The following is a 17,233-nucleotide window of genomic DNA, read 5'->3' on the forward strand; positions in this document are numbered from 1 at the left end:
ATATCTCGGACATTTACTTTAATATTATAGATTCATAGATTTATAGTTTCTTATCTCCCAAGGTTGTTTCTCTCCTAACGCGAGAAATGATTTCGTATCCGGAAGTGTAGTCCAGTTCGGATATACGTCAGCAAGGCTCCGAAGGCCGAACAGGAAGCTCCGTCTCCGACTAGCGAACTCTGACCAAATGCCGAGTCTTCCAGTCATCTCCACTTTGAGTAATTCGTCGAACGGAATTCCCAAAACAGAACAAAAAAATAAGAAAGGAAAAAAAAAAAAGAAAAAGATGAGTGGAGAACACGTTTATGATTCGATCCGATCTTATGCTTCGACTCTTGTCTATGTACAATAATCCATGACTCTTGTAATAAAAATTAGTTGTAAATCCGAAGGCCCCCCCCCCCCCTCTTTTTAAGTCCTTAACTCCCTATATATGCACTGCTCCCCTGTGCTGACCCAGACATTATTATCTGCAACCGTCTACTCTTTAACTTAATTATTTGGAAGAGTCTGGTTTCCATCCGACATCATTATATCATTGATATTGACGTCGATCAATTCCTACTCGCCGGATCTGGAACTATAGCTGGAAAAAAGCTCAAAATTCACCCTCCCCCCAAATTTGGACTCTTCTGGTCACTATTACCCGGTGGGCTCGACAATCCATCTCCATATACATCAGATATCATGGCAGCACGCCAATCAACACCAGCCTCGGAGCATTCGCATTCCGATGGGGGAATCCGCAAAAGAGTATGCAAGGCGTGCGATCGGTGTCGTTTGAAGAAATCCAAGGTATGGAATGCAGCAAAGACGAGCCATCGTTCCGAAACTGACCTGCATAGTGTGATGGATCCAGTCCGTGCTCACGATGCCGAGCTGATAACGCCATCTGTGTCTTTGGGGAACGAAAGAAGGCACATGATAAGGTGTACCCTAAAGGGTGAGCGGAGACAAAAGCGATATACTTGGGTACCCAGCCGGACTAACAACCATCGCCTTGCTTAGATACGTGGAAATGCTGGAACAGCAACAAACATGGCTAGTCAACGGCCTCCAAGAACTTTATCGACGGAACCTGGAAGGCGAAGGCTGGCCGGGCGAGCAGTTGAAGCTTGAACCCAACGGCCACCCGCTGACACACGACCTTCTGATGCGCCTCGGTGCCCTCGACAGCAGCAAAGGCGAACGCTTTGAAGAGCACCCCGAGGCCCTCCAGCAGGATCTATGGCGCACCAACACAGGCATGCAGCGACAAGAATCCTCCGACGGAGGCTCCGATAGTCCACAGTCCCCTGCCCGGTCACGGTTCTCCTCCGACGCCTTCTCGCAGCACACGATGCCCCCTACACCACCCACATATAGCCCATCCACACGCGCACCGATCAAGACGGAGCCCCAGATGCCCAATACACCACAATTTGCGCAGCCGATGCCCATGGGGGTCGTTAATCCCTTGGCGCTCGATCAACAGTGGTCCAACCACGGGTTCAATCCCTTTGAGGATATGGATCTGATGTCCGCCGATTACTCACATATGCCCTTTGACGACCAGCTATCATCACCGATGTTCAACCGTCAGGTGCCGATGAATTGCATGTCACAAGGGTCATATATAGACTCCAAGAACGAATACGACGACTTCAACCAGTTCTTGAATCCGAACCCTGCGGAAATCACCTCTCTCTAAGGGATCTGAGGCTTTCGACTTTAATGCCGTATGACGACACATGTAACTTTATTTACATGTTTCATTTCTCTCTTCTCTCCGGAGCCATTTTTTTGGATGTTTGATTTTTTATTTACCCGCGGTTCAGGCGCACTTTGGGGGGAGGTTTTGTACAGTGACATGGGAGTTTCGAGGGCGTTTTCCAAAAGGCGGGGGGGCGTCATACCCTACATGCTTTAATTTCAATCTAATGAAGTTCTGTTACACCATACATTCTAGAAGCTGTTCAGGGACCGGAGTTGAGTGCCGAGCTCTTTTACAGTATACTAGATATGTATTGTGCTCCACAATTAATACGCCCAGCCCTTGTCTTTTTTAACGTTTGCTGATTTAGGGTTGACTAATCCACGGATATAGTTCGGACTTAACTTAACCTGTCTGGGCAGCGCTGACGGATTATCAATCGTGTCTGACTCAGCGGAACCCACTGAGGCATTTGGACATTTTGAGCCATTTCTTTGCCAGACCAAAAGTCGCCGAAGTGCCGATTCCCCGATACACGGAGTTTTATATTCCGGTTCCTTTGGGAGGTGGCATTGTGTACAGTATGTAAGGGTTTGTGTGTGAGTATGTGTTGCTTCTTTTGGGATTCATAATACGGAGTTCAAAATTGGGTGGTGCTGACAGTCGACCCTGAATCGAACTCGTATAGCGGGATGGAAGTGTAATCGATTTGAATCGTAATCAATACGTCGTATTCGGTTCCGCGACACAGCCTGCATGCAAACCCCCTGACATGAAACCTGTCTACCTGTTGATCCACCGAGAAATCTGCTGCCTAAAATCTCTCCCATAATGAGGGTTTGGCAAAAGTTGGCAGATTGGCAGGTTGGCAGTTAGCCTTAGGTCCTTGGCACTCCGGGGTAGAAAGGTGTTCGGGGTAGAAAGTCGAGTCTGTTCGGCCACCGGAACCCCGTCTTGTCCGACCGGATGCTGACTGTGCCAATCCCGGGGCAACCTGGGAAATTTCCCCTGTGCAGCTCGGGGCCGGAGACTGGAGCACGTGAAGGCACATGATATGTGGTCACGTTTTAGTTTGATACACATTATACATTCCACATTTAGACTTGGAGATAATCATGCGCGGCTAATAGAGCTCAAGCCTGCTGTTGAGCTTCTGTTGAGCTCCTGTTTAGCCTAATCCCTACCATTCCCTACCATTTACAACGGATTTATGCTAAATGGAACTTGATCCCGCAGATTGCGGGGTTCCAACGTCATGTCGACCCGGAGAATATGAACCTGCCTTCCCCCACTAACTTGGGACTGTCAACCATGTCTGTCCCGGAACAAGCTTCATTCACCTTCCTGCCTTTGGGCGCCATCATTCAGGAGTTCCGTGTCGGTGACAAGAACATTGTTCTGGGGTTCCCTACACAGGACGATTATGTCAAGCACAACACCCCGCATTATGGTGCCACCATTGGTCGTGTCGCCAATCGTATCAAGGATGGACTGATTCAGAATCTGAATGGTCGAGAGTACAATCTGACCAAGAACAACGGTCCCAATGCGCTGCATGGCGGTGAACAAGGCTGGGGCAAGCGTGTCTTTGATGGCCCCCACCACGTCAAGCGCCATGGTAGTGACGCCTTACTGTTCAAGTACCTTTGTCTGGATGGGGAGGAGGGGTATCCTGGCACTGTTGAGGTGCGCGTATGGTACACAGCGAGCAAGGAAGATGACGGCGCCGCCAAGACCGTGCTGACGGCCGAGTACGAGGTGGAGTTCATTGGTGATGAGTGCGAGGAGACCGTTGTCAATATCACCAACCACAGGTCAGATCTCACCTACCCCTCCAAAGTTTAAACTAGCAACTCCCGCTCACAAGAATCCAGCTATTTCAACATCGGCTCTGGCCCCGATGTTTCGGGCACCACCGCCCAGCTCGCAACCGATGATTACCTACCTCTGGACGACACCGGCATCCCTTCAGGAGGAATTTCCAAATTTGGACGTGATGTGACCAAGCCCTTCGAGCTGACCGCCACAGGCGCTCACATCGACGATGTCTTCGTCATGGAAAAGGACGCCTCGAAGATCCCGTTGGACACACGTGGCTTGCCGCTGCGCCGCCAGGCGCAGTTCAGCAACGCGAGCACAGGCCTGCATCTTGAGGTTCACAGCACTGAGCCCGCGTTCCAATTCTACACGGGCAAGTATATCAACGTGCCCGAGATCAATGGTGCCCCGGCTCACCATGAGGGAGCCGGATTCTGTGTTGAGCCTAGTAGGTTCGTCAATGCCATCAATGAGCCTGAGTGGAGATCCATGGTTCTGCTTAAGAAGGGTCAGATCTTTGGATGCAAGAACGTGTACAAGTCGTGGAAGGCTTAGATGTCTCTACTGTACATGGTCCTGGTGTGGGGATGCGAAAAGAAAAGGCAAACATAACAAACGCCGATCACACATCAACCCATATCAGATCTGGGACTCGGCACCGAGGCACCGAGGCTCCGAGGCTCCGTCCAGACATCTAATCATCCCGAGTTATGTTCCGTGACATTTCCCCGATCCGATTCTCGGCCCGTAAACATATCCAAGTTTTCTTGTCTGAAAAATAATTAAACAGTTTCCCAAAAAGAAAATCCCCAAATAATCCGCCAACCCAATCCAGTAAGGAACGAATTCCAAACATCGCGAATCAAGTAAAGTCAAACCTCGTTTCAGCATGTGTATCGGGCCCAAGAGACCCCCAACCCATCAATCACTCCGATTTCCAATCCAACCCAAACCATAACGAAGCCAGACCCCTTTGCCAAGCCGTTCTGGAATTCTCGAAAAATACCCAAACAGGAAACCTCGGCAACGGATCCACCTCGTGCCACATCCCGTTTGCCGTTTGCCGTTTGCCGTAAATTTCCCTCCGGAGAACGGCACCAGCACCCGGGATACAGTACTAGCTCCCCCGGATATATCCCGGATATAGGGCGGCGGAGGATTCTTGAACCTGTATGACCCAATTGGGATTGGGTCTGAGTCAGGGATCTGCTCACTAGTCATGTTGACTAGTTGGTGGGCTGCAGGGTTGAAGGGGGTATACACGTACAGTATTGCCGAGCTCCGGCCCAAATGGAATTAACGTTAACGTTAATGTTCAGTGTATGGCACTTGTCCAAAATCCGTCCATGCTTGGCGATTTGAGGATCTATTGAAATTGCTAGTTGATGATCATTGAATTTGTGGACTGGGATCGACTGCTTTCCTATTTGGGTATTATTTGGTACACACACACATATATACACTTCTTTCGCGAAGATTACGGAGTCGGCGATCTACACGGGCCTCAAGGACTACTCCACGATTTACCGTAAGACATAAAGTGCCGTAGGATCTGCATGAGCTGTCTACTATCGACCCGCAGTTCCCCTGCCGGGAGATCTAGTGAAGTTCTAGTGAAGACCAAGGGGCATATCGGCTGCTGTAAGAATGGAGTCGTGGTAATCAACGGGAGAGATGATCACCTCTCTGACCATGAACAGAACCGGAACTATACAGTCATTTTCCCCAGCTCCACCATCCACCCCGAGCAAAGTAAATAGTCGTCACGAAAGCGAAGTGATCTCGCGTCTGCATATGTATAGTTCCACGTGACCCGGAACCGGAGAGATTAGGAGCTCCGGGCCGACGCACCCCGCGCGGGGGATTCCAAACGCATTTGACATCCAAAACCTCTTGGACCAATTGATCTACATTACTGTTCGGAATCACCAGCTCACATCCAATGGCTTTGGCTCACGGCGATCTGCGGCATCTTCTGCCGGGCAACTACAAAGGCCTCATCACATCCTGGTTGGAAGAGGACTGCCCGAGTCTGGACTATGGTGGTTTCGTCGTGGGAGAGTCAGAAGGAGAAGCGCGCCTACTGGGCAAGAGCAATGTAAGCAATCACAACCTCACACCGAAAACCATCAAAACCACTAACGACCAACCACCAACCAGGGCATCATCGCAGGCGTACCATTCTTCGACGAAGTCTTCGCCCAACTAGGCTGCACGTACGTCCACCACGCCCACCCCGCACAAAACAAGCAACTAACAACCGCAGAATCGAATGGCACATCAAAGAAGGCGAAACAATAACCCCAATCCAGCACTGCGCGACAGTCCGCGGACCGATCCGCAAGATCCTCCTCGGCGAACGCGTAGCCCTAAACATCCTCGCGCGCTGCTCCGGCATCGCCAGCAAAAGCGCCTCAATGCTATCGGCACTGCGCGCGCAAGGCTGGCAGGGTACACTGGCGGGAACGCGCAAGACGACGCCTGGATTCCGACTGGTGGAGAAATACGGCATGCTAGCAGGCGGGGCGGATCCGCACCGACACGATCTCAGCTCGATGACCATGCTCAAGGACAACCATGTTTGGGCGTGTGCGAACAACCGGTCTGCGGCTGATGGGGGTGTAGCGGATGCGTCGTCTATTGAGTCGATTGCGGCGGCGATTCCGCGGGCTGTGGCTGCGGCGAAGGCTACTGGAGGATTTTCGACCAAGGTGGAGGTTGAGTGTCGGAGTGTCGAGGAGGCGAATGCTGCTATTGGGGCTGGGGCGGATGTGATCATGTTGGATAACTTCAGTGCGGAGGGGGTGCGGGAGGCTGCTGGGTTGTTGAAGAGGGAGTGGGCTGCTAAGAAGGCTTTCTTGATTGAGGTTAGTGGTGGGTTGACTGAGGAGAATGCGCCGTCGTATGTGTGTCCTGATGTGGATATCCTGTCTACGAGTTCTATCCACCAAGGGACGGGGATTGTGGATTTCTCGCTGAAGGTGTCGTTGCGGTAAGAGAGAGGGAGAGAGGGAGAGAGGGGAGAGAGACGTGGCGTGTATCATACAATGCTTTGATTTGCAGTTAAGTTATCACTTGGATAAAAGACATGTACTTGCATAGAGTACATAACAAGAAACGAAAATATAATTGGCCGCGATAAAACAAAAACGCCTCCCTCTCGTGATCCTCGTCAATGATCATTGCAAGCATATGCGGTAAGTGTAATGCGGATGTGGAATAGGGGAAAGAAACTCCGATGCGCGGGGGTATATAATTACAGGAGTTGACTGCAGCGCTAGGCGTTAGACCTCGATGTCTATTGTGATGCCTTCTCCCTCACTGGAGCCATGTGCTTCATCTGAGGTTGGGGGTCGGCGGTTACCACTGGATGGAACAGGCCCTGAAGGTCCACGCCGTGTGCGTTCTCGGCTTAGCTGGTCTCGAAGCTTCTGGTTCTCGGCATCACGTTCCTCAAGCCGCTTGCGAGCACCGCTGCGGTCGAGGAGACGACCTTCACGCTCGGATTTTAGTCGCTTCTCCAATTCGTGTAGACGATGAACCCATTTCTCATCACTGGTATCCCTGGGTTCCCAGCCGCTTTGCGAGCTGCGGGTGCGATGAACCATTGCTCCGGCATTGTTGGTCAATGTGCTGCTGGATGAGGAGTGAGAGGGCTGTGGAAGACCAGTGGCACTGCGAGTGAGGGTTCTCTCTGGGCGAGGTCTTTCACTGGCTGAAGAGCTTTGGCGCGCCAAAGTGCGTTCTGGATCTGGCGCTGAAGCTAAGGAGGGAGACCGGGGTCCTGACATCACTGCAGCCGCAGCTGCAGATGCATGTCCGCGTGAATTGGTCTGAATCAGGTTGAGTTCGGCTTTCAAGAGTCGGTTCTCACCGCGCAGCTTCGACATCTCTGGCGAGGAGCCCGACCCGCGACTGGCTCGCATATTCTTGACTGCTTCTTCAATGCGCTCAAGCTTGCGGATACGTCCATTGTACGACTGCTCCAGAGTGTGGTAGCGCTTGGTCATCTCGTGGTCAATGGACTTGATACGGCCCTTGAATCCAGTAATCACGGCCTCGACTGTCTTCATCGCAAGCAACAAATTGCGGCTAAATCCAGGCCAGAAGAGCATGTTACCAATTACTTCTTGGCTGGGGAGATTACCATTGATGAGACTGTTGGAGTGTGCCCAGTCTGGACCGCAAAGACCGGATATCCTTGTCCAGATGGCGAGGAGCATGGTGTTGCGCTCGCTAAGCTGGTCCTTGAATTGCTGCTCCAGCGACGCATATCGCTTACGATCCTGAGTACGAGCATTCTCAAGATCGGTGATGCGGGAGTTGTTCTGTGTAATGGTACGCGAAGCATGCTGGTGAGATTTGAGCGACGATTCAAAGGACTGCTTGTCTGCCCGACGTGCTTGACGTTCGCGGTCCAGGAGTTCTGAAAGTTTGCGAGACTCAAGCCCGTGGCTTTCAAGCAGAGCGTCACGGTTGCGAAGCACCGACTCCTTCTCATCAAGCTGCGAGCGGATACTCTCCAGCTCAAGTGCGGTTGACTCGAGTTCCTTTTGCAGCTTCATGATATTGGTGATCAAGCTAGATCGGCTGCCGCTGAGATCACCTAGGGTTTCTCTCAAGTTGTTCTCGAGGTCCATCAAACGTTCGCGCCAGGTTGAAGTTTCAATCTCCTGAGCCGACAAGCTCTTCTTCAGTCGTCGGACTTCCTCCTTAGCTGCAGAGGCTTCGCGGTTCAGTTCGTTCATGATGCGTTGGACATCTTGTTTCTCCTTACTACCAACAACTTCTCGCTGGTGTCTTTCATCGGCCAGTCGTTGTTCAAGTTCTCTAGTCTTCTCTTTCTCGCTCACCAAGCTCATGTGATAGTTCTTAAGCTCTGACTCAAGGTCACCAATGCGGATCTTGTCGCCATCTTGCTCTTCGCGGAGGAAAGCAATCTCGTTCTGGCTTGATTCGATTTGCACGGTCAGTCTTTGGACCTTGGTGTTGGCCTCGAAGAGACTCTTCTCCATAGACTCCATCTCCCGGTTAGTTTCTTCGAGTTCTTGCTGCACGGACTTGTATGCCGCCAAGTTGCTCTGGGCATCTTCCTCGAGGCGGATGATGCCCTCGGTGGCAGAACGCATTTCCGCTTGCAAGACCTTGAGGGTTTCGTCCTGGTTTCTTAGGTCCTCGTTCATACGCTGGCACTCGACAATCTTCTGATCAAGCTCGTCTCCGAGGTTATCTAACTCATCTTGAGCCTCGGCCCGCAGATCCTGGAAAGCGGCATCTCGCTCATCTGCGATTTGCATGGCGTGGTCTCGTTCCTGGGTGAGGCCTTGAATCTCTTCCTCGGCTTGATCAACATCTTCCTGATAAGCCTTGTCAAGAGCCTCTAATTCACCCGAGTATTCCTCGACTTGGGCGCGGAGGGCTTGATTATCGAGTTTGAGTGTTGACACTTGGTCTCGCAGATGTCCGTTCCGAGCTTCAAGTTCATCACGATCCAGGTCGCTGCGAGACATGCCTCCATCGCTAGCCTGAGACGATGGCCGGATATGGGCGCGCGAGACAGAGCGATCAAAGATACTGTCTCCGGCCACTGATCGGCCAGTCTCGCGACGCTGACCCAGCTTCAATTCTTCGATCTCCTGGTAAAGACGTTCTTTCTCACGGTTGCGAGATGTGAGCATCGAAGTTTGCGCGCTGACCTCCTTTCTCAGCTCCGCGTTCTCCTGTTTCAAGAGACCCAGCTCCACAATAAGGGTGCTGCTGGTAGCTGGAACCCGGTTACCATCTCTGTCAGAGAAGTATGAAACTTCGCTTTGGTGCTGACCAGACTTGGCAGTTGAATACATCTCGCTCCGCAGGCGGATCGACTCATCACGTAGTCTCCGGTTCTCATCTTCAGCCTGCTCACGCGCAGAGGTTTCCGCATCAAGCATATCCTTCCACATTTCCTACATAGCTGATTAGCCTGGAGAGCATGAAAATTTCGCGAATAACTTACTCGCTCCTCCCTCGCACCGGCATCAGACTCGCCGGCACGATTCTCGCTGAGTGACTTGACCATCTCGGCCAATCGTCGCTTCTCGCTTTCTCTCGCAATGCTTTCTGATCTCATGCGCTCAATCTCGAGTTCATAGATTTCAACACGTTCACGCAGGAAAACAATCTCCCCATCCTGTGCTAAATCACGATCACCATCCTCCGACCCTTCGGGATCATGATTAACCATGGATTCTTTGTCTGACTGCTGATCCTTGACTTGCTTTTCCAAGTCTCGGATCTTGCGCTTCAGGCTTTGGTTGTCTTTTTGAAGCTTCACCTTGTCAGACTTGAGCTCAACGTTCTCCCCAATCATCTCTTTGATACCTTCCTCGGAGCGTCTATTCAGCGCTTCGTTGAGGAAATGAACTCGCATTTTCAAGTCAAAATTATCCTTGGAGAGACGGTCAATGGTGCTGCTCTGCTCCTTCAGGGTCAATGTTCGGCCACTTTTGCCAAATGCCGGGGTTGAAGCCCCGGGCCTCTTCTCAGGAGACGGCTGGAAGTCTTCCCGGAACCGCTGTGCAAAGGTAGTAGGAATTTGAATCCCCTTGACGCGCTCAGCAATCACTGTATCGGTGGGGGGATTGCTGTCTTGTGGTTTCGCCTTTGGCGTCACCGGTGCAGATGCATCATCGTAGTTGGCTTGTTGCCGGGAGCCAGTTCGAGACTGTGGCGAGCTCTCCTCTTCCAATGTATGAAGGCCTCCATCTGCTGTGCCCATCGTGTTGCGCTTGTCAACGGAGTTTTCTTCGCTATATCCAGATACGCCTGATGCCATGCTTCCAAGGCTAGTAGTCCTGATCATATGAGCCCGACTCGGAGCGTGTAGGCTACTCCAGTTATCGGGAATTGCACCGCCAGTTTGAAGAGCATAGTCCGCACCCACTGTAGCATCGCTATTTGTTGTTTCGGTGTTGTGGCTCGCGATCGAAGACTGAGAAAGGCGATGGGCTGATTGGCGGCTAGTCAGATATTTGGGTCGACTAGCCCTGCGACTACTGGCAGCACTGCCCCCCTGGTCACTGAACAGTCGCGACGCGCCAGGCGATAAGCTTCGGTCGGTGCTTCGAAGCTTGGAGGGTGTGAGTTGTGATTCATTTCCGGTCATGGAGAATTCGGATCGAAAGGGGCGCTCGTTTTGAGAGAACTGGCTGCTGTCTTGCGCATTTTCCGACAGTGTAGACTGGCTCCGGCGGAGGGCTGCCGCAGCTGAGGGCGACGAGGCGCGTGAATCAAACATGCTATCGCCTTGTTGTTCCCGTTCCTGTTGCTCCTCCTGTTCTTGTCCATATTCTGCAGTGGCCGTGGGCGCTGACTCGTCCGTCCTTGCATCGTCTTTTTCGACATTCTCCTGATCCTGGTTGGGTTGGGCTTCGGTCGGTTCACTGAACGAGAGCTGTGACGAATCGTTCTGCGACAGATCGTAATCCTTCGGGACCCCAACCAAGTAGGTATCGTCTGCTCCAGCTGTAGCCCCTTTCGCGGCGACATCAATTGTGGAAGGCTCAGGGAGAAAACTCGACTCGATATCCATTAGCTTGCGGCGCATTTCGTGCTCCTCAATTAGGGTCTGGTTTGTGGCGCGTTCGTGATCTCCATTCTCGCTGGATAACGGGAATAGACTGCTCTGGTCATGGTCAATCATTGAAGGAGTAAAGCTGTGATCCTCCAGGTCAAGTTGCGCTGAGGACATGGTAAATTCAGGGTCCTCGATCTCGCTTTCCGGAGCTGTAGGCGCGTGCGCTGTTACCGGAGGGGGGGAACCCCCTGCTTCCTCTGCCATGAAGTATTGGGAACTGAGATCATCCAAGTACAGTTCTGGCGTCTGGAATGCCGAGTACGACGGGGAATTGATCGGAGTTGAAACGGTGACGGTGTCTAGGCGTGTTTGGGTCTCCACACCTTGCGACTCGCTACCCGCTTCGATCGACGAATGAGCGTCCATGACGGATCAACACACAGGAACACCAGGAACACCAGGAACCACGCCAGGAACAGGAACAGAAACAGAAACAGAAACAGAAAAAGATTCGAACAAGATGTGATGGGAATGATGAAAATAAGATGAAGGATGGATAGCAATCCAACTGATGAGGGTTGGCATCGTCGAATCTCATCTGGAAGGAACCACTGCCACGACCACGCAGAGTAGTCTATACGCATATTGGGTCATTGACGTTAGAGCCTACTATAGTCGTCGTTACGCGCAAGAGAGTGTTCATAGCATTCTAAGCAATCATGGTATCCATAACATCACATAACCGTCCCAACATTAAAACAAAATAATCAGTAATCCACGCCCCAAGTATAACGAGTATAACCGAGGGAACACTATAGCCACAGAAGAAAAGTATACAGAAATTGGTGGTGTCAAACGGCAAAGACAGGAAGCCGTTTTTAAAGTCTTTGTCGGGAACGGTTCCCAAAGTCGAAAAGGTATGTACAAGTCGAAGGATCATTCAGAGAGTTGGAGGAAGAGAGAGGAGTCAATTATGCGACGGCAGCTTGCTCCATAGTCACCTCCTCAGCTGGAGTCGGAGTATCACTGGAAGAAGCGTAGATCTTCTCCTTGGAGTTGATGGCGTTGCGCAGGGAATCGATATAAGTGCGGAATTTGACAATCTCTCGTAATAGATAGGATGATTTGCGTTCCCAGTTGGCCATGGCTTTGGCGGCGTTAGGGTGGCGTGGAGAAAATGCCAGGTTCATAGCAGAGCGTAGCTCATTGTGCCGGGACAGATCGTCTTCGACATTCTTCACATAATCCTGCAGAGACTTAAGCTGATCCTCTTCACTGAAATTGGAGGCCACCATGCTCTGTTGCGGCGGGCTCCAGTCACTGATGTTGACCCGATCCGCAGGAAGTCGGGGCCGAATGCCCTGTTGATCAATGGAGCTTCGGATAGAGCTCTGAATACTGGGTCGTGCGCCCGACGAAGGTGGTGGGGATCGACTTTCGCCTCCAATCAGGGCACTGTTGATCACAGCCTCACTCCATCCATATTCGATATTGCTGACACCGCCAACTAGGGGCTGCTTGGACAATCGCGCGCTCCAGTAGTTGGCAGTGGAAACGAATTCTCGTACAATTTCGGGGGTTCCGGCTTGGAAAAGATGGACTGCTCCCGTGGGCAAACTCAGTGCCCAAACATGAGGACGAGACTTGGAATAACCCGGGGATGGCAAAGCACTGGCGATGGTCTGGCGCAGCATGAACTTCCAAAGCTCCTCCGCATTTTCCGTCCAGTTACCCCCGCCAACCACAACACCACCGCGTTGTTTGGCTTTAGCCCGCATGGACTTGGTGGTGTTGGTAAATGAGAACAGACGCATCCAACCTTGTTGGATGACCGCAAAGCAGTCATTCCAATTGCGGTCTTTGGCTCTCTTGTCCACTGCATCCAAATGATGCTTGTGCTTCAGACTTCCCTCTTTAGCCCAGGGAGCACCGGCAAGGGCCAAGGTCTCGTCCGCAAGCAAGGGGGTGGCTGGCTCTTCGTAGCTGTATACAGAAGTAGCCGTGTCTTCGCGAATGATGGCTTGACTCAGAGCATTGGCGAACCCAATAGATTGCTGATAGTCCCCGCGGGGGAAGTCCGAACCAAAGGAATCCACTGAAGCTGAGGTAAATTTCCCCAGAGAATACTTGCTCCAGGTGCTGGAACCTGTTGGACTCCAAACTGAAGATTGATCATCCAGGCTGGTTCGACTGGAGCCCATCATCGAAGGAGGATACAACCGACCAGCACGCGAGCGAGGTTTGGATGACCACCGTGCAGCTCCATGGCGCGAATCAGCAGAGCGGCCGCGGGGATAGATGTCAGAACCACTCTTGCTAATTGTGCTGGGACTTCTGCGAAGCATGCTGGAAGATGGACCCAGAAAGTTGTTGGATGCTATACGTGAGACCTCCCTCTCTGGCTGAGCGCCGAAGAGAGGAAGCCTCTGTTTCTGAATTGAAGTATAAAACTCCTTGAGAACAATCTCCACTTGTTGTTCCCATGCTCTCACGGTTCCATTGAATGGCGTGTTAACCAATGGTCCCGCGTCAACATTAGCCTCGCTGTCTTTGTCTAAAGAGTTGCGAGTGACATCGCCTGGGAAAGTTGCAGAGCGTGCCGATGTAGGGGCAGATACAGATTCCGGGCGTCGATTCTCGGTTCTGGAGCGAATCGGGCGCAGAGTTTCGAATCCCTCGGGGGCAGCATCCATTGCCACTCGATGAATAGTGGGCATGGTGTTGCGGACAAACTGAGACTTGGTCATCTTCGAATCGATGTCCGCCAAGTGTAAGTCGGTATTGAGCAAGAGAATGGAGTAGCAAATAGTGTGAACAACGTCAGTAGCCTTGAAGCCATGGCTCGGGTTGCAATCGCACCATCGAACGGAAAATGCATCTAACACTCGATCCACCTGTTGAGTTTCTCCCTTGAGGACCAAACGCTCACAAAGAGACCGAAGGGCTGCAACAATGTTAAGATTGGACCAGTTGAAAAGTCGCATATATGCCTCTCGGATCGTTGCTCGATCGGGATCACCCAGCCAAGCGGCAGCTGGATCATCACCCACAACTTCGTCCTGGCTATCGAAGAGTTTCTGGGCCTGTTCTCGGTCTGCCACTGTAGGACCATCTTCAACCGCCTCACCTGGCCCGTCTGCACTGTCTGCAGTGCCAGGTGCCACCGTGGGCTCTTCCTGCTCAATGTGTGGAGTGTTGGCAGCTGTTTGGTACTGCGATGTCTCTGAAACAGACTCCACGGGGGAGTCACAAGGATTGTCATCAGGAAGTATCAGTTTTGTCACATTGATGCGAGGGGCCTCTTTGGTGGAATTGACGCTGCGCGAGAAATCTTCCACCACCGGGGACAAAGCCGCAGGGGCACCGTTGCTCTGGGGCTTTTCTAGAATAATCGGGTCGGGAGACACTTCATCATCCGATGGTTGAGCACGAGTATCTATGGGCGCTAAATGATCTTGGCCACGTGGGGGAGCAGAAGGCTGAAGAGAAGCCCTAGCTTTGGGAGCACCGGGAGCCGATACGCTCTCTCGTTTTTTCTGTGCCTGCAAAAATTCGGGCTCTCGTACTTGAGCCTCCCAGTCAGAGACTTCTTTGTTTTCTTTTTGGTCTGGTACGTGGTCGAGATATGGATTCATGACCTGCCGCAAACTGCTCACAGGGCTTGGGTGTGGTTTCATGGTATCCGCATTGTTTGACGCAAGATGCTGGGGAATCATGATGGGCGGAGGGACGTGTTCAGCCACCGACTTCTTTCTTCTACGGAAGAACGAGGACTTTTTGTTCACCACCTGAGGTGACCCTGTGCGGACAGATGCCGGAGAAGCACCCGCAGAGCTCTTTGGAGCCTGGAGATTTCGTGTCCTCAGGTTGGCAGTTGCCCCATTGTTGTCCTTGGGCTCGGGGTCCTGAAGGTAAGAGAGATCGTTGGCGTTGTAGCTGGAAATAGGCGAATCTGCAGGCCCAGGAGACTGGTTCTTAGACCCAAACACACGCCTGAAGAAGCCTGGGCGTTCTTTTGCGTTGATTCCGCCACCGTTTGAAGTGATGGTTGTGGTTGTGTGCACGGGGTCTGCTGGGGGAAAAGCTGGCTTGTTATACGAAATAGTCGGACTTGGAGCGGGAGGATCCAACGAATCCGAGATGGCCGGCGGGGGTTCAAGGTCCGTATCACCCATATTTTGGAATTCATTATCCCGAACTCTCAGGGTCCCCGTGCCGATATTATCAGGACGAGTCTTCCGCGCCTGAGGAGCTGCAGATTTCGGGCTCGTGCGTCGTGATGCCACTGGGGTTCTCGAAGAAGAAGCAGTTGGTGTCTGATTGTAATCGGGCACTTTTCGGGGTCCAGCTGGGACACTTGGAGTGGGCGCAGCGTCGTCGTCGTCGTACAGCATCGAATCCTGCCCAACATTAGGTTCCGCATACGGAACGTAGGCTCGTTTGGGTCCGCAGTCGAAACTGTTTGAGCGTCGGTCCAAGCCCTGATCCATTCGTGCTCTGGGGATTGTATACGAGTAGTCTGCGGCGGACGAAGAGCTCCCTTTGCTACCTTGACGAGCGTTGTTTGTTCGTGGCATAGTTCCACCAACACGCGAACTCATTGCGTCTCCGCCGCGAGAGCTTCCCATCCGCCTTGGTGCTGTCTGGTGATTGGAACTGCTGTTGCTTCGTCGGCCCTTGGTGGCCGTGATCGTTGCATATCGGCCACTGCCATCCTCATATCCATAGTCTGGTTCCGATGACATTGATGAAGAGAACGTGTGGCCCCGGTATCTGCCATGCGAGTTCGATTCCTGGGAGTAATGACTGTGCTGGTCGGATTCAAAGGCGGAGTTAAACAGGCGATAGTCATCTAAAATGGACGAGCTGGGGGCGAATTGGTCCAACGAGAGGAGCATGTTGTCGACAATAGAGGTTCGAGCAGCATGTTTTGGAGATAAAGACAGGTCATGGGGATCTCGTTCGTCTCCGGATTCGCTGACTCTTGCAGTATTCTCGACGGGGGCGTCCGGGAAGGCATCGCGAATGGAAGGTCGAGCTTGATACCCGCGCTTTGAAGGCTTGTATCTGGCGGTTTGTGACGGAGGAGTGCGAGGAGGGGAATTGGCAGCTTGTGCTTCCCGTTGCTGGGACATTATCGCGCTAGGCAATGTTAATCTTCTGTCTCTCTCTTTTTCTTGTTTCCCAGGGGTGTCAAATTTGATTTGCGCGAGGGGGGGGGGGGGAGAGCATAGATGCGATCTCCCTCAAAACGTGGGACAGGGGAATATTAGAAGATTCAAGGGAGTGCCAGCGCATACTGCAACGTACCTAACCTGCCCAAAGCCAGACAATCAGGCCAAACAAAAGTGCGTTGTCGCCCACGACATTCAGATCACTGGCAAGGGTCCGGAGAATGGAAATGCCTGAGAGAAACCGGGGGCGGGACGAACTCCTGAGACTCTCCGAATTAAAGTTGCCGAAGTAATCCAGTCGAGTCTTTGCAGGTCCGATCGGAAGGAATAATTGATTCGAACTACAGTACTGGGCACCGTCGAGGGGAGATTAAAATTACTGGGTGAGATTGGATTGACTTGCCAACACATACGCTATACACTATGCAGATTCAGGGGTTTCAGGTTCATTATGTATGGAGCCTTGGGAGTTCTGCTTATCACCCTGAAGCTGCCTGCCAAATTACACAAACCTTCAGTCCCAAAAGTGTTTCTCAGTAGTGGAGCAGTGGGGGGAATGGATCCAATATCGGCGATTTCAAAGGAACTGGTGCGTTCGGAGGCTTCAAGATGTGATATATCAGGGAAGAATCCACGACCAACCGCGGTCGATGCACCCACGCTACTGTCCGGGTACGAAATCCAGTAGATAAATCCAGTGACCAGCGAAAAGCCCTGGACTATTTAATTAAGCCCCTTGCAGAGTACAGAGTGGATTCTCAAGAGATGTACGGTAACTCCATACAGTATACCGTTCCGATAGGTATGGGAGTGGAATCACCACGGGGGGCGCCCAAAGTAGGCAATCCTGTAGAAGTGAACTGGAATTTTCAGCGGGTTGATACCAGCACCAGGGCTCACATGGCCATTGTCAGGGAAGACCAGTCTGTGGGAAAAGTGAGCGCGGAATGCCCCCAACCCCAGCCTGATGTTATTCGGCTCACCTGGAGACAC

General features: G+C 52.1%; 5 protein-coding genes across 5 annotated transcripts; 3 read left to right on the top strand and 2 right to left on the bottom strand.

The window, feature by feature from the left end:
• Positions 1–687: 687 nt before the first annotated feature.
• On the top strand, positions 688–1,690 carry N7511_004039 (Zn(II)2Cys6 transcription factor domain-containing protein; the record flags this gene model as incomplete). Its single annotated transcript, XM_057126464.1, has 3 exons — positions 688–795; positions 846–943; positions 1,009–1,690. 3 exons carry the CDS (start codon positions 688–690, stop codon positions 1,688–1,690), a joined length of 888 nt encoding a protein of 295 aa, XP_056985354.1.
• A 1,314-nt stretch (positions 1,691–3,004) lies between these two features.
• N7511_004040 (uncharacterized protein) lies at positions 3,005–4,066 on the top strand (the record flags this gene model as incomplete). The annotated part of the gene is made up of 2 exons (XM_057126465.1): positions 3,005–3,507; positions 3,568–4,066. 2 exons carry the CDS (start codon positions 3,005–3,007, stop codon positions 4,064–4,066), a joined length of 1,002 nt encoding a protein of 333 aa, XP_056985355.1.
• A 1,387-nt stretch (positions 4,067–5,453) lies between these two features.
• Positions 5,454–6,507, top strand: N7511_004041 (nicotinate-nucleotide diphosphorylase (carboxylating); the record flags this gene model as incomplete). Its single annotated transcript, XM_057126466.1, has 3 exons — positions 5,454–5,609; positions 5,672–5,727; positions 5,778–6,507. 3 exons carry the CDS (start codon positions 5,454–5,456, stop codon positions 6,505–6,507), a joined length of 942 nt encoding a protein of 313 aa, XP_056985356.1.
• Positions 6,508–6,795: 288 nt separating this feature from the next.
• On the bottom strand, positions 6,796–11,492 carry N7511_004042 (putative anucleate primary sterigmata (ApsB); the record flags this gene model as incomplete). The annotated part of the gene is made up of 2 exons (XM_057126467.1): positions 6,796–9,456; positions 9,507–11,492. The coding sequence occupies 2 exons, from the start codon at positions 11,490–11,492 to the stop codon at positions 6,796–6,798; spliced, it is 4,647 nt and encodes a 1,548-aa protein (XP_056985357.1).
• A 545-nt stretch (positions 11,493–12,037) lies between these two features.
• Positions 12,038–16,201, bottom strand: N7511_004043 (Sec7 domain protein; the record flags this gene model as incomplete). Its single annotated transcript, XM_057126468.1, has 1 exon — positions 12,038–16,201. The coding sequence occupies one exon, from the start codon at positions 16,199–16,201 to the stop codon at positions 12,038–12,040; it is 4,164 nt and encodes a 1,387-aa protein (XP_056985358.1).
• Between the last annotated feature and the right edge of the window lie 1,032 nt (positions 16,202–17,233).

Source organism: Penicillium nucicola (assembly GCF_028828085.1).
Source record: "Penicillium nucicola strain IBT 29836 chromosome Unknown utg000003l, whole genome shotgun sequence".
NCBI classification, from domain to species: Eukaryota; Fungi; Ascomycota; class Eurotiomycetes; order Eurotiales; family Aspergillaceae; genus Penicillium; species Penicillium nucicola.